Source organism: Nicotiana sylvestris, chromosome 11 (assembly GCF_000393655.2).
Source record: "Nicotiana sylvestris chromosome 11, ASM39365v2, whole genome shotgun sequence".
Classification (NCBI taxonomy): Eukaryota; Viridiplantae; Streptophyta; class Magnoliopsida; order Solanales; family Solanaceae; genus Nicotiana; species Nicotiana sylvestris.
Window position 1 is genome coordinate 118,096,709 of NC_091067.1, and position 13,163 is coordinate 118,109,871.

The 13,163-nt window shown below is 35.4% G+C and overlaps 2 protein-coding genes across 4 annotated transcripts; both read right to left on the minus strand.

The window, feature by feature from the left end:
* Nucleotides 1–4,337: 4,337 nt before the first annotated feature.
* On the minus strand, nt 4,338–6,234 carry LOC104229193 (probable aspartyl protease At4g16563). The gene has a single exon (XM_009781776.2). The coding sequence runs from the start codon at nt 6,174–6,176 to the stop codon at nt 4,800–4,802; it is 1,377 nt and encodes a 458-aa protein (XP_009780078.1). The 5' UTR covers nt 6,177–6,234; the 3' UTR covers nt 4,338–4,799.
* Nucleotides 6,235–8,592: 2,358 nt separating this feature from the next.
* LOC104229194 (uncharacterized) lies at nt 8,593–13,163 on the minus strand. 3 transcript variants are annotated; one of them, XM_070162508.1, is made up of 5 exons: nt 12,837–13,163; nt 12,531–12,717; nt 12,019–12,141; nt 10,301–10,519; nt 8,593–9,249 (listed from the first exon to the last, which is right to left on the minus strand). In XM_070162508.1, the coding sequence occupies exons 2-5, from the start codon at nt 12,708–12,710 to the stop codon at nt 8,830–8,832; spliced, it is 942 nt and encodes a 313-aa protein (XP_070018609.1). In that variant the 5' UTR covers nt 12,711–12,717; nt 12,837–13,163; the 3' UTR covers nt 8,593–8,829. The 3 variants fall into 3 exon arrangements, with proteins under 3 accessions (XP_070018609.1, XP_009780079.1, XP_009780080.1); XM_009781777.2 differs by having other exon boundaries at nt 12,832–13,123; XM_009781778.2 differs by having other exon boundaries at nt 12,531–12,739; nt 12,832–13,061.

Consider the following 13,163-nt stretch of genomic DNA (forward strand, 5'->3'; position numbering starts at 1 on the left):
CTTGATCATCTGCACCCTTCTCAGTTGTTAACTCTGCATCATTTCCATCTTTACTCAGTCTATAAACACTAGATTGTTTCTCTCCACCTTGTTGTTGAACATGTTCATCGCCTTCAATAGCCGCTTCCTTACGTGTAGCATTATCATCTGCGACTTTATGTGATGCATCATGAGCAGCATGTTCTTTAGTATAAACAACTTGATTATCTGCACCTTTCTTGCTTCTAACATTCTCAGTTGATAACTGTTCTTCACCATTTCCATCTGTGCTCAATCTATCAGCATTAGAACGTTCCTCTTTAACTTGTTCTTGAACATGTTGATCGCCTTCAAAAGTCGCTTCCTCACGTGTAGCATTTACATCTGCGACTTTATGCGATGCATCATCAACAACATTAATATCCGATAGATGTTTGAAACAGTCGTTCATCCTATCATATTCTCGATGGTTACTCAAATCAAAATTGCCATCGTCCATTCCATTTGATTTGTTGACAATCTTAAACAACTGTTCAAACTTCTCATCGAAATATTCCTAGAAAAAAAATTACTAACAATGATTAATCTGAATAACATTAGCAGAAATAAAAAGACTTCTCTATAAATTAGCTTACCTTCACTTTTCCAAAAACCGCATCCACAATAGCAGATCGCTCATCCTTTTGAAACTTATCAAAAACTTCTTTCACGATCGTGCTTCTTTCTTTTTCTGCATGCCTTTGAACCTCCATCGTTACCCTCTAGTATAGACACACAACAAAAATTCAGATATAGAAGAAAACTTCAGCTCAAAAACATGTTGTACTTTTAAAAAAACAAAACCAAAAAACTTCAGATCAAAACTTACAGAACATATTGTGTCGAGTAATTCATTGTCATCAAACTTAGTTGTAGAACGGTTAGAACGACTCTGGGTACGAGATGATTCGTCAATAAAAGAAGTTCGATTTGCTTCTTTTGATCGACTCCGACTACGTGGTGATTGACCAATAACAGGAGTTCGATTCACTTCTTTTGATCGACTCAGACTACGTGGTGATTCACCAGTTGAAGGAACCGTATTAAGTACCTTTGAACGAATCCGACTGCATGATAATTGTCCAATTAAAGGCATTGACTTCAATTCCTCTTCTGTAGGAATTATATCCAATACCCTAAAGCTGCGATAATTCTATTTTATACAAAAAAATATATTATGAGGGGGGGAAACTAATACGTCAACATATAAACACAAAGACAAAAAAAAGTAACTTACTTCATGGCTACTGAAGAAATCAAAAAGTTCGGGATATTTAGGCTCTCCCACACATACATAACGTAACATCCTGGGAACCTGAGGGGTATCAAGGTATTAATCCTCTCTTATATACTTCTCCTGAATATCTGGGAAGTACTCATAGAGCCAAGCACATAACGGATATGGAAATCCACCAACTTTCAGTTGAACGTACTTTATTCTGCTTGTACAATGCATGTTTCAGTGAGTAAATGAGCTTCTCATAAGCCACATTACCCCAAGGATATTCAGTACAAATCTTATGATTTTCAACAATAGATGAATACTCCTCCATCACAGATGACTCAGTTTTTTTCCCAAACAAAATATACTCTACAATAAGAATTTCCATAAACTTCACATCATCATCATCACTCTCGCATACGTGATGGTGATTCACAACATTATTTTGAATTTCATTCTGAGTCATAAAATCTCGAATATCCTTCAAAGTCACACCCTTGGACGTACCAAAATAGCGCTTCAGAATATTGCTCTCTAGATTAATTGGTGTTTCAATATTATGTGATGTGATCCTCAAACCGCACATAATGTGAAAGTCTTCAAGGGTGAAGGAAACATCATGGCCAAAAATCTTGAAATTAATGGAGTCTCGATCATTGGTGAATATTCGAGAAAGACACAGACAATGAACCAACTTCATGCTGCATTTGAAATTCTCCATAGCCATAATGTATCGAAATGTACCATTATTAAGCTTATCCTATTGTGTAGGAGTCAAGAAATTTGCAATTAAACTCTTCAAATCGTGGTTCCCCTTCCAGTAACCCTTACAGTTAAACCAATCTCGAAACTCAAAATATTTTTGCCCTGGTCTTGTAGGCAGAGGAGCAGGGATATAAGGACCTGGGTGTATTATAGGTTGTCTAGGTGTTTTAGGTGCATTTGCTTTGCGTACTTTAGCTGCATTAGGATCTTTAGGTGCTTTAGGTACCATATGTTCAAAAAAAAAGTAAAATATACAAGAAAATAACATCAGAACATTATCAAAAAGATCAGTTCAAACTTAAATCTCTAAGAAGGGTGAAGTTCGACAGTTACAAAACAAAAACTTCAGTTGTAGAGCTAAAGTGCGACAGTTACAAAACAAAAACTTCAGCTATAGAGCTGAAGTTCAATAGTTACAAAACAAAAACTTTAGCTCTAGAGCTGAAGTTCACCAATTATAGAAACAAAAACTTCATCTCCTAAAGCTGAAGTTCACCAGTTACAAAACAAAACATTCAGCAAAAAAATATACTGTAGTTTTTACAAAAAACAAAACACAAATTCAAATCCAAAAATAATGCCAAAACATGAATAAGAAAAAAACTTCAACTCTTATCTAAGGTATCATTGAACTATTATAAACTTCACACTTAATAGTATCATCTATTTAACTCTCAAAATTTTTAAAAAATTCAACATCTAATCACTAAAGAATTTGTAGAATTTTCATGAACAACACAAACACTCATTCAAAAAACCTAAAAACACAATCGTAAAAGTAAAACTAATGCACTTATCAAACTAAACCCTAAGAAACTATTTTATCATAAATACATGACTATCAAAACCAAAATCAAAAATTAAATCGTAAAAATTAATACTAAAATAAAACCCAGAAAGTTAATGCAATGTACCTGTGATTAAGTCGTAATGTGGGAACAACGACGACTAGCAGTTGAAAAATAAAAAAACGACGGAGAAAAATGTTTGATTTCAGAGAAGAACAAATCAAAAAACGCGAATAACGGGAGAGAGACAGAGACAGTAGAGGACTAGCGTATGCTTGGAGAGAAAGTAGTCTTTTAATAAAGAAGAGCAAAATAGTCTTTTTAAAAGGCTTTTAACAAAAAAACGGGTGCGGATGCAAACAGAAAAATAAAGCGGCTACGGGTTAAAATTACTAAAAATCTATTGTTATAACTACAATAATGTATAACACTTAATTTTCGTAGTTCTTACATGAGAAATTCAAGATTTTGCATTTATGGTACTCATGTTGTGCACTCCCTTTTGACTCTCATGTTTCAATTCATGTGAAAATTTCTTCTTTTTTACTCTTAATTACCATCTATATTTATTTGCCATATACTTAATAGCGAGGTATACAGTTGAAATGTTGCATACCTCTTTGACAATTGTAAATTATCCCCTCTTCACTACAACTTAATGTTGTTAGCGAACAAAATCTTGTGTACTTGTTAATGCAGCAGAATAGGATCACAATCGACGAAATTGCTCCTAAGTCCAACTTGTTTTTCTAGATAACAAAACAAAGTTAATCTTTCATCAACTAAATTCCAGTGCCCTTTTCTTTTGAGAGAATTAGTGAGAAGAAAATTGAATTTCTTATAAAGAAGGGTAGAAGCAATTATGAAATATAAGCTCCACCTGTTTTCACATTCACATAGGAAGTTTTAGAGATATGATAATTTCTTTTAACCACCCTTACTTTGTTTTCTCCTAATCGAGGCGGGTCAACCCATAATTCAACAATGAAATATGAAAGAAGGATCAGGATAACTCGAATTAGGCCAGGGAGAAGAGAGAATTCTTGATATCTCTACCTAATATGAAAACTATGAAGTGCTAATAAGTCAATTCAAGAGAAACAAAAATTACTTGATTCGCTCCTTTTTTTCTTTTTCTCCCGGTGACCCATCTAAACATTTCTGGAGACTTTTGGACAAATCTGTTTATTGAACCAAATTGCTTTTCTCATGAAACTGTAATTCTGTCACAATATCTTCTTTTTCTAGTATTCCGCTGTTTTTTCTTCACTTTTTCCCTTTAGACCATCCATTCTGACAAAAGGATCAAGAACAGTGGAGTAATACTTTTGGGAATTCTTAATTTTTTAATCATACTAGTGAACTAAACCCCAATTTTGTTTAGCCAGAAAATGCACATGACAAGGCAAGAGAAAATAGGTTTTGTAATCTTAACTGGCACATACACCACATCAGTGCTGTCTTTTTGGAGAAAACAGACCATCCAACCACATGATAAAGTTGTTTACATAACACCAACTAAATTTTCTTAGAAAAAAGGGAAATTAAACTATTAGCTACTGAGAATTTATTCCTTCTGTAAAATCAACAAAAACATCTTCATAAAGTTTGCAATTTCCCTCCCTTTATTTCTTTTTAGCCTGTTCCTTACACTGCAACAATAACAATCTCCGTGTAATCCCACAAATGAAATTTAGGGAGGATAGTGTGTACGCATATTTATCTCTACATTATGAAAGTAAAGAAATTATTTACGAAAGATCCTCGGCTCTTCCATTATTCCTAAAAAAGATCAAAAAAACAAAGGTACATGGCTCTTAATCTTCCCACCAATAGGCCTCCACTATAATACCTCTACCAAATAAGCTACTTTAAGAACTACCTTTTCCATTCCTGCAAATACAATCATAGTGCAATCATACTACAAAATCATGTCAGATACTTCAAAAAGCAAATATATTGTTGTGACTTTTCTAAAACACCATTTCCTTTTCCTCAACTTTATGTCATTTGCAAACTTGCTGTCTGAACCCAAACTTCTCATTCTTGAGATCAAACTCAACAAACAAATTCTGCATCTGAAAATTCCCAAGAATTATCGACGGCCCGGTCGATAATTCGGACCCGGAATCTCTATCAGTCACCATAGTCAAACAAATCACATCTTTCTCACCAACAATAGAGAAGTAATTTGCCAATGGCAATGCCATTTCTGCACCACCTTTGAAATGAAACTTCAGCTCTGGCAATGACACTGTTTTATGCCCTGAAACATTAAAACATGGCCTTAAACCTGTCAATTTTTCAATTTTCTCAGTTCTTGAAAACCCCTTTACTTGGTTCACAAATGCACTCATCACAGGTTCAAAAATTCCATGATTCAAGAATGTGAAAGTTGTCCCTGAATCCACTATAGTCCCACCATCCCCTTTGGAATTTGGTGTCAAATAATGATATGGTATTTTCACTTTCTGCCCACCAACTGTGATTTTTCTTAAGCCAACATAATAATACTCTAATAATGCATTTCTTCTAGCAACCACTGGATTTTTCAGCAAAGGGGTGTAACTTAAATTTGCAGACTTTTCATTAGAACTATCCAAAACAAGCATGCTACTTTTGCTAGTGTCATCAAATCTATGAGACACAAGACAATATGACAATTTCTTGGCACCTAATTGATTTGGCAATGATGAAATTCCCCTACCAAAACCCGCGATTCCAGCCGGTTGTTGAGAGGAAAATAAAGAACAACCAACAAGAAAATTTGGTATTTTCTTGTTAGGTAAGTTTAATGTTTCAACTATGCCAAGTCCACCTGTGGAACCTGCACCATATAGAATTATATAAGGTGGACAAACCTGTTTGCAATTTGATGTGTTGGGTGATTGACAATCTTGGCAACGAGATTTTGGATTGGTTTTGGGGTGAATCCAGCTACATTTTGGATTCAAACATCCAACAACCTTAGCTGAAGTTGACAACTTGGGAACAAATGTAGGAATATTTTGTGAAGAAACAGGACATTTGGAACATTGGTATTTTTTAGTACATGGGAACCAAACAAAGCTACTGCCAGTGTCCATAATAAAAGACATTTTTTGAGGAGGAGTACCAAATCCAAGAGTAATTGAGTAACCTCCATAGCTATGAGGGTATAAAGGGATTTTGGAAACAGAAGAATCTTGAGAATTCTTTATATGATGTGCTCTAGCTAAGGAAACAGAAGCTAAATGAGTGAGCTTTTGGTAAAAATCTTGATTTGGGTTGGTGTTGAAAAGTGAGAGAGGGATTGTTGTGGGGGAGTTTGATGAAGAAATGAAGGGAAAGAGGAGAGAAAGGATAGAGAGAAAAAGGAGGAGAGGAAAAAAAGCAGAAGCCATGGTTTTTGGGAATTGTGCCTTTGGAGATAATTGCCAATCTAAATAGTAGGAGCAGTACGTTGAAGTTCTAATGACTTTATTTGGAGATAATAATTTTATATTTCAATTTATATGGTGATGTTTGACTAAGTATCAAATTTTTAAAAAAAAATTGTAATCTCAAATATGTAGTGAGAACATTGTGATCGTAAAAGTACGTCAATTAAAAGTTAAATATAAAATTTAAGGTTAAATTAATTCAAGTATAAAAATATACATCATTTTTTAACAAGACTAATAAGAAATAGCGACAAGAAAAGTAGTAGTATATGTTGAAGTGGAGTGTCTTAAGTTAAAGCAGAATAGTAGGTCTTGGCACCTCTTGGGACATAGGTACAACAATAGGCAGTGTGGCATGTGATTCAACAACCAAAAAACTTCAAAAGCAATTAATTTTTGCACCGAAGTGTGTAAACGATAAGGGAGCGTTGGGGGTTGACAAAATCCAATGCTCCAAGACATTTTGTTTTAGATGTTAACCATTGCACAAGCATTTGTTTGGTGCTATTCCCTTTTTGGATTTTATATATATATATATATATATATATATATATATATATATATATAGCATTGCTACAAATTCATAAAAGAAATAAACAAAAATAAGCAAAAGATTAAAGATAATATTAGATTTCCATCTCACTTCTTTGCCGCTAGACCACACCCTTGGGTGGTAAGTCATTTTCTCTTCTTGCGATTAAATATCGGAACCTAACAAAACATTTTCTAGTTTTCTAAAGGCATATGGACAAACTTAGTTGTTTAAGCAATGGGTAACCCATTCATGTTAGAGTTTCAAATTTGACTGAGTTTCAATAATATGAATTGTGAAAACGACTCAATTAAGGTCCCATACATAATGAATGCCTTTTCTCTTTTTACAGGATACATAGTGAATGTCACCATAGCACTATTATAGTTTAAATAAAACTCTGAGCTCTGAAATGGAATAAGAAAGTTGGGTACTAATTAATTCGCATGTTAGTCCTCATCACATGGGATAACAGTATTCTTATATTCTTTCTTTCCAGCAGGTCGGGGAAACACAGAACACAATAAAAAGAATATATAAAGGGGGGGGGGGGAAGGGGGGGAATAAGATTCCAAGATATGGTGGTCCTCGGCTACGAATAGGATGGTGGTCCTCGGCTACGAATAGGTTGGCTGGCTGATTGGGAAACCTATGTGCTGCCCATAAATTACGAATGTCCATTGATCAAAGATAGGAAAAGTCAAGATACTTATGAGGGATGAAGCATAGGCCATAGCCCACCCTTACGAGAAAGCACTAAATTGGTGAAATACATAGACAGTTCCTTTAACTTGGCAACAACCTTCACTTAGACACCTCAACGGAAGCTTGTACCTATTGAACCCTTTAAAACCAAGGAGAAAGAAGAAGAGAAAGGGAAGAGGGGTTTCTTTATGGGTGTCGTGGAGAGCGAGGAGGGGGAGGTGTGCCTAATGGTGGATATGAATATGGAGGTTGCGAAGACAATTTATGGTGGATGTGGTGGTGGAAGCATTGACCGTACTGGCGGAGGTGGCCATTGGACGTTGATGGAGGTGGATATGATGGTGATGAGGATGTGACAACAAAGAGGAGACGAGGAAGAGAGAAAAAACTTTAAAACAATGTAGGCTAAATATGGTCATATCACGCTCTTAATCTTAAGAGAAGTGGGAAACACATACACTCAAGTTAGTAGTGCGTCTAATAGGTACATTTTACCTAACATTAGGTACTCAATAGGTCCAAGTCTGAGTTTGAGGTTTAAGTTAAAATTGTTGCTAGGTTATGGGGCTGTCTATGTATCACCCTATAAAGTCATGACTTAAGACTGAATTTTGTGAACTAAACAAAATTTACAGACTGAAAATGTGATAATAAGATAACATAAAGCCGTCACTCCCTTTTTTCTTTGGCAATAACGGACAAGCTGCCATTAGATTGCAAGACAAAAATGAGATAGATCCACATGCCCGTGATAGACCAAGAGCAAAAGGCCTTTGTTGGAGAGTGGCACATGGGTGTCTTTTGGAACATAGAGATCTCTCGCCATCAAGTACCACCAGAATTGGACACAACTAATTTACTGCTATTTACAAGGATAAGGTTCCTATTATCTCCCCATTGATTCTACACAGTGCAACTTGAGATTACTATTTTCAGCTAAAAGTCGTACACTGTAAGAATGTAGTTCTCCCATTTCTACTGCACATAAGAACAATCCAGCCCTTTGGCTCTTCTAGCAAACTTCCTCCAGGGAAGAAATGCGCCTGATGTCGATATACCATCATTTTTGCCACTGTACAGTTCAAGCACTTATTGTTACATGTTCATTCCCTTTTCACTAATCTGCAGGCTCATAAAAGCTATTAAAAAGGGAAACAAGGTAGCTATGCAGCTTTGGATTTAGCGCGCTATTCAAATATTTGACTTTTGCACCAGAATATCATCAGGGCCTTCTCTAGAGCCTAAAATTCAAAATAAGAAATGGACATTGAAAGACCTTACAACAATGTATATATATAACAGGAGCACATTCTAATCGTAGAAAGATGAAGGATCAGTTTCAAAACAAAACACCAACAGCAGCTTAGGAACACAAATCTATTGCTGCTTGGCCCTCTTCCTTGCCAAATAGCGTTCCTTAGCTGCGGTGACAGCATCCTGATTTCTTTTATGATGGTCTGGTTGATCACTCACAACAGATTCAGCGACAGCAGTTAGTCCATTGTCAGAAGCTGGTTTTACAGCCCCCTCCTCAGACAAACCATCTGAATGAGGCTTCATATCCATCTGATCAGTCCTTTCTTTACGAGGAGGAGAAGTAGAGGCTTCATGATCTTGCCTCTTTATCTCCCTAGACATGTCTGAATGTGCATTTGTTGATGATGAAGGCTTTTCTTCTGTCCGAACTGCTTCCTGTTGATGATGATTCTCAGCCTTCTTGGACTTGCCCTCTCCTCCAAAGGCAACATTTTTTTGAAGGTTGAAGTAAAAGTCACTGATGTCAGCTTTCTTTGTAACCTGCAATATATTAAACATTATTAGAACATAAATGGTCTATGCCCTGATAGGCGTGACTTTCAGATCAAATAGAAGAATTAATGCATGCAACAGACAGCCATAGCTTCTTTGTATTTGTTTCTTACCGAATAACAATGTTAACTGATGTACCATTTCGAGAAAAAAAATGATGTGCCATTTCTGTTTAGTGGTGATTATTTCTAGTGAACTGTTCTAAGTTTAACCAGCATGTCTAAGCAAGATCAAAGCTTTTGACCATACAATAAGCATTAATAGCCGTTGTTATAGTTTCAATTTTTCCTTTTGACATCATTACTAGCAGGGTGGCTTCACTACTTTTAGTTGGAACCAATCACACTCAGTTGAAACTGTGAGGCATTTGAGAAATCAATGCTTTAGTGTGTAAAGCAAAATTTTCTGAAACTGCTTTTTTTGAAATACAATTCAGGTACTAGTTTAAAAAGACAAATAGCCCCACTATCAAATGTAGGTGAAATTATATCTTGAAGATAATTATATCTTAAAAATGATTCGTTAAACTTTTGCACCACACACTTCTTGAAGTGCTAATATAAAATTTGTCTATGTTGTTTATTTAAGAACTAGCCATAAACGTACTCCTCTAAAAGCTAACACGCTCCACATCAGGGCCTTAATAAAATTGAGAAGGTAATTTTCTACCGTTCAGTTCTTTTTCCTTTGTAAGAGTGTTCATATTCTATCCAAAGAAACATTATCAGGTTACATGAGGCAAAAACTTTTAAAATGAGCTTTACAGAAAGATTTACCAGAAGATGACAACCATCACAATCTTTTCTACATAGGTTAACTTAAGACAATGCTTAAACATGCTCTATCATCATGTGGATATCACACGAAAAGGGCACTGTGAAGTAAAATTAAATTTTGGAGACATTACACAAAAATGAAAGGCCATCCATAGTTTTCATATCAATAACCATAGACTTAAGATATGCAAGCAAAGAACAAAAGAGATCCTGCAGATATTACCAACTAGCAGTCACAAGTAAAATGAGAAAATTTCACTTACATCATCTCTCTCTTCTCGCAGTTCACGAAGACGCTCTTCCTCCAACCACTTAGCCTGCTCTTGGAGTTTCCTCTTGTAAGCAGCAGTTACAAACTTGTCCTTGTCTGCAAAGAGATGATCATCTTTACTCCTCTCTTTTGCAATTTTCCTCTCATAAATGATCTCATGCTCCCTTTCTCTTACTTTTGCCTTCTCCATTAGCATCTGGATATATTTTGGCTGGAACCAAGAATAAAATTTCAGCAAACGGCAAATTGCAGGAACATTTTTCATTTCTGTCGAGTAAAAATGGCAGATATTACTCTATCCTCCAGTGCTCAAAGAGTTACACATGTTGAAGATAATATTATAAAGGAAAAAGTAAATATAGAAAGAAAGTAACACCAATAACATATAACTCTAGCTTTAGAGAAAAAATTTTGAGAGAAAGAAAACTACAGTCTATAGTTCAAAGGACCTTCAGCTACAAGATAATGCAACCAGACAAAAGCAGCAAAGATTGCATAGATTAATATAACCACCGGGAAAAGAAGAACTCCCTCCTATTTTCTTCTCGCACAATTTATCTATCAAGAGATTCTTCTTGCAAAATTTTAGTTCCTCAGATGTGAGAAATAATTTACCTAGGTATAGAAGAGCAGTTGAAGAAGTAGCTTTCCAAGTCCTCCGGTAAAGAATAACAAAACAAAGGAGGTACACTCAAAAAGTAACACTTTCCAGAATCTTTTCATATTTTATTTAACTCACGAAACACTCCTCCTCCTCCTAATATTTTACTGCCTAAGCCACTATAACATGTCATGAGTTTAAGGTTCTAGAGGTAAACCAGGATATAACTTAGGAAGGCTTCAAGTTGTGTTAACGCGAAAAAGTAATATCTTTTGAGATGGAGCGTGAAAAAGTAAGATCTCAAATCCAGTTTCAGTTATAGTTTACCACAATGAAAATACTGCACAAACTACTTCAACCAAGTGAGATATGAACAAAATAAAGTGATCGCCTCTCAAGACATTACTAACTAGATACAGAATCAATTTCCCATAAGGGACTTGGACATTAGTGGTAAATTTATTAGATAGGAAAACTGATGATCAGAAAATCAGTTAATGATCTCTTTATTTGTTAGATATTCTCAACCAAAATTTAAGTCTGGTATGGCATACAATTCAAATATAAGTCATATATGCATCATAAATTTGAAACTATGTAAACTTGCTTCTTTGAAAAGATTAAAGCTGACACGGAAACCACTCTAATTGGGAATTTCCCATGTAGGTTAAGAGGGAATACCTATTCGTTAAAAGAATATGATATTTTTCTGGAGGACAGCATATAAAACAGGAGAAAGTCTTCTGGAACGACATGAGGAACACCCGGCTAAAATATTTGTTAGCCTACTTAGTGTTTGATACAAGATCTGCTTAGTGAACTGAATCTTATTTAACAGCACGGCTTCATTACTCCACTACTACACAAGAATTTCACTTGGCAATATAACAAGGAAGAAAGCTTTCCCGTGGAAAACAAATTCTACAAAAGCAACTAGTGTCACATGGTTTCACAATTAATTGCAAAAACAATCATGAGTTTTCCTCTCCAAATGTTTTTGCATAGAGTATCTTCTCCAAATTCTGAGTTGTTCATTTGTTTTATTTCATCAAATTGTATTGGACATTTGGAAAAAATTAAAGAGCAAAAAGTGGAACTCAAAACGATACCCTCCTCTCCTCGCGATCCTGAGCTCGAGGTTGGACAGTCTTCATTTTCATATCATCATATACACCATCATAATCAAACACTGAAGGGTCCTCTTCTAATGCCTTCTTATGCTGTTCTTCAATCTGCCAAAAGAAAACCCACAAAACAAAATGAATCAACTGAAAATTGTAAACCTAGTCACTTCCCCTTCTTGAGTCATACATCTTTTTTCTTTTCTTTTTGGGTTAAACAAAAGGATTTAAGTTATATACACTACACTGTAAAGATATTTTACACTATCAATGAAGTTTATCTCTGATAACATGTTAATTTACCATTTTCATCAGGGTATCAAGTATTGTTTGCTTGTCATAGAGATTTACCTGTAATTACCTTATAAATGACTTGATTGTGTAAATGTAATTACACTGTTAGTGCACAAACCTTAAGCTCTAAACTAAATCAGATAAAAAGGATTTCATAAAAGGCATAAAACAAATGTGAAAATAGTGAGATAGAGCAAAAAACTTACATCTTTGAGAGCCTTATTCTTGGAGGCATGGCGAGAAATTTCTTTTTCCACGTCATCATCATCATCTCCGAAACCAAGTGCTGCTGTAGAAAGCGGAGGCCTTGTGGGTCCCCCAAGTTTCTTCTTCTGCTGTGATGGTGGAACTCTTAGTTGTAAACCATATCCCGACTTTCTCATCATCCTTAAACTGCAAAAATTGATATCTTGAGCTGCGCTTTTATGAAGATAAATAGCAATACAGGAATTAGAAATTTCTATTTTTTGTTGAATTTATAGTTTTAGGGTTTCTATGATTACTTACTGGACCTTTGAATTGCAGCTGGTTTTATCAAACCCTGGAATTTTCCGGAAACGTTCTCTTCTCGATTGGCTATAGTCGGGAATTTAGAGCTGTGTCGGAAGAAAGCGGCGGGGCGGCAACCGGTGCGGGAAAAGGCGGTAGCTGGCGTCGGGAGAAATAAGGGAATGGGGTACCGGCAACGGACCGAAATATGATCCAATGAGATCACCGTTTTTCTTTAATAAGGAACTGAATTTTCCAGAGATATTAACTCCCTATTTAACTAAATTCTTAATGGTGGGCTGAATAAAATAGAAAATAGTCAAATACTTTTGGAGCCTATTTAGAAAGCC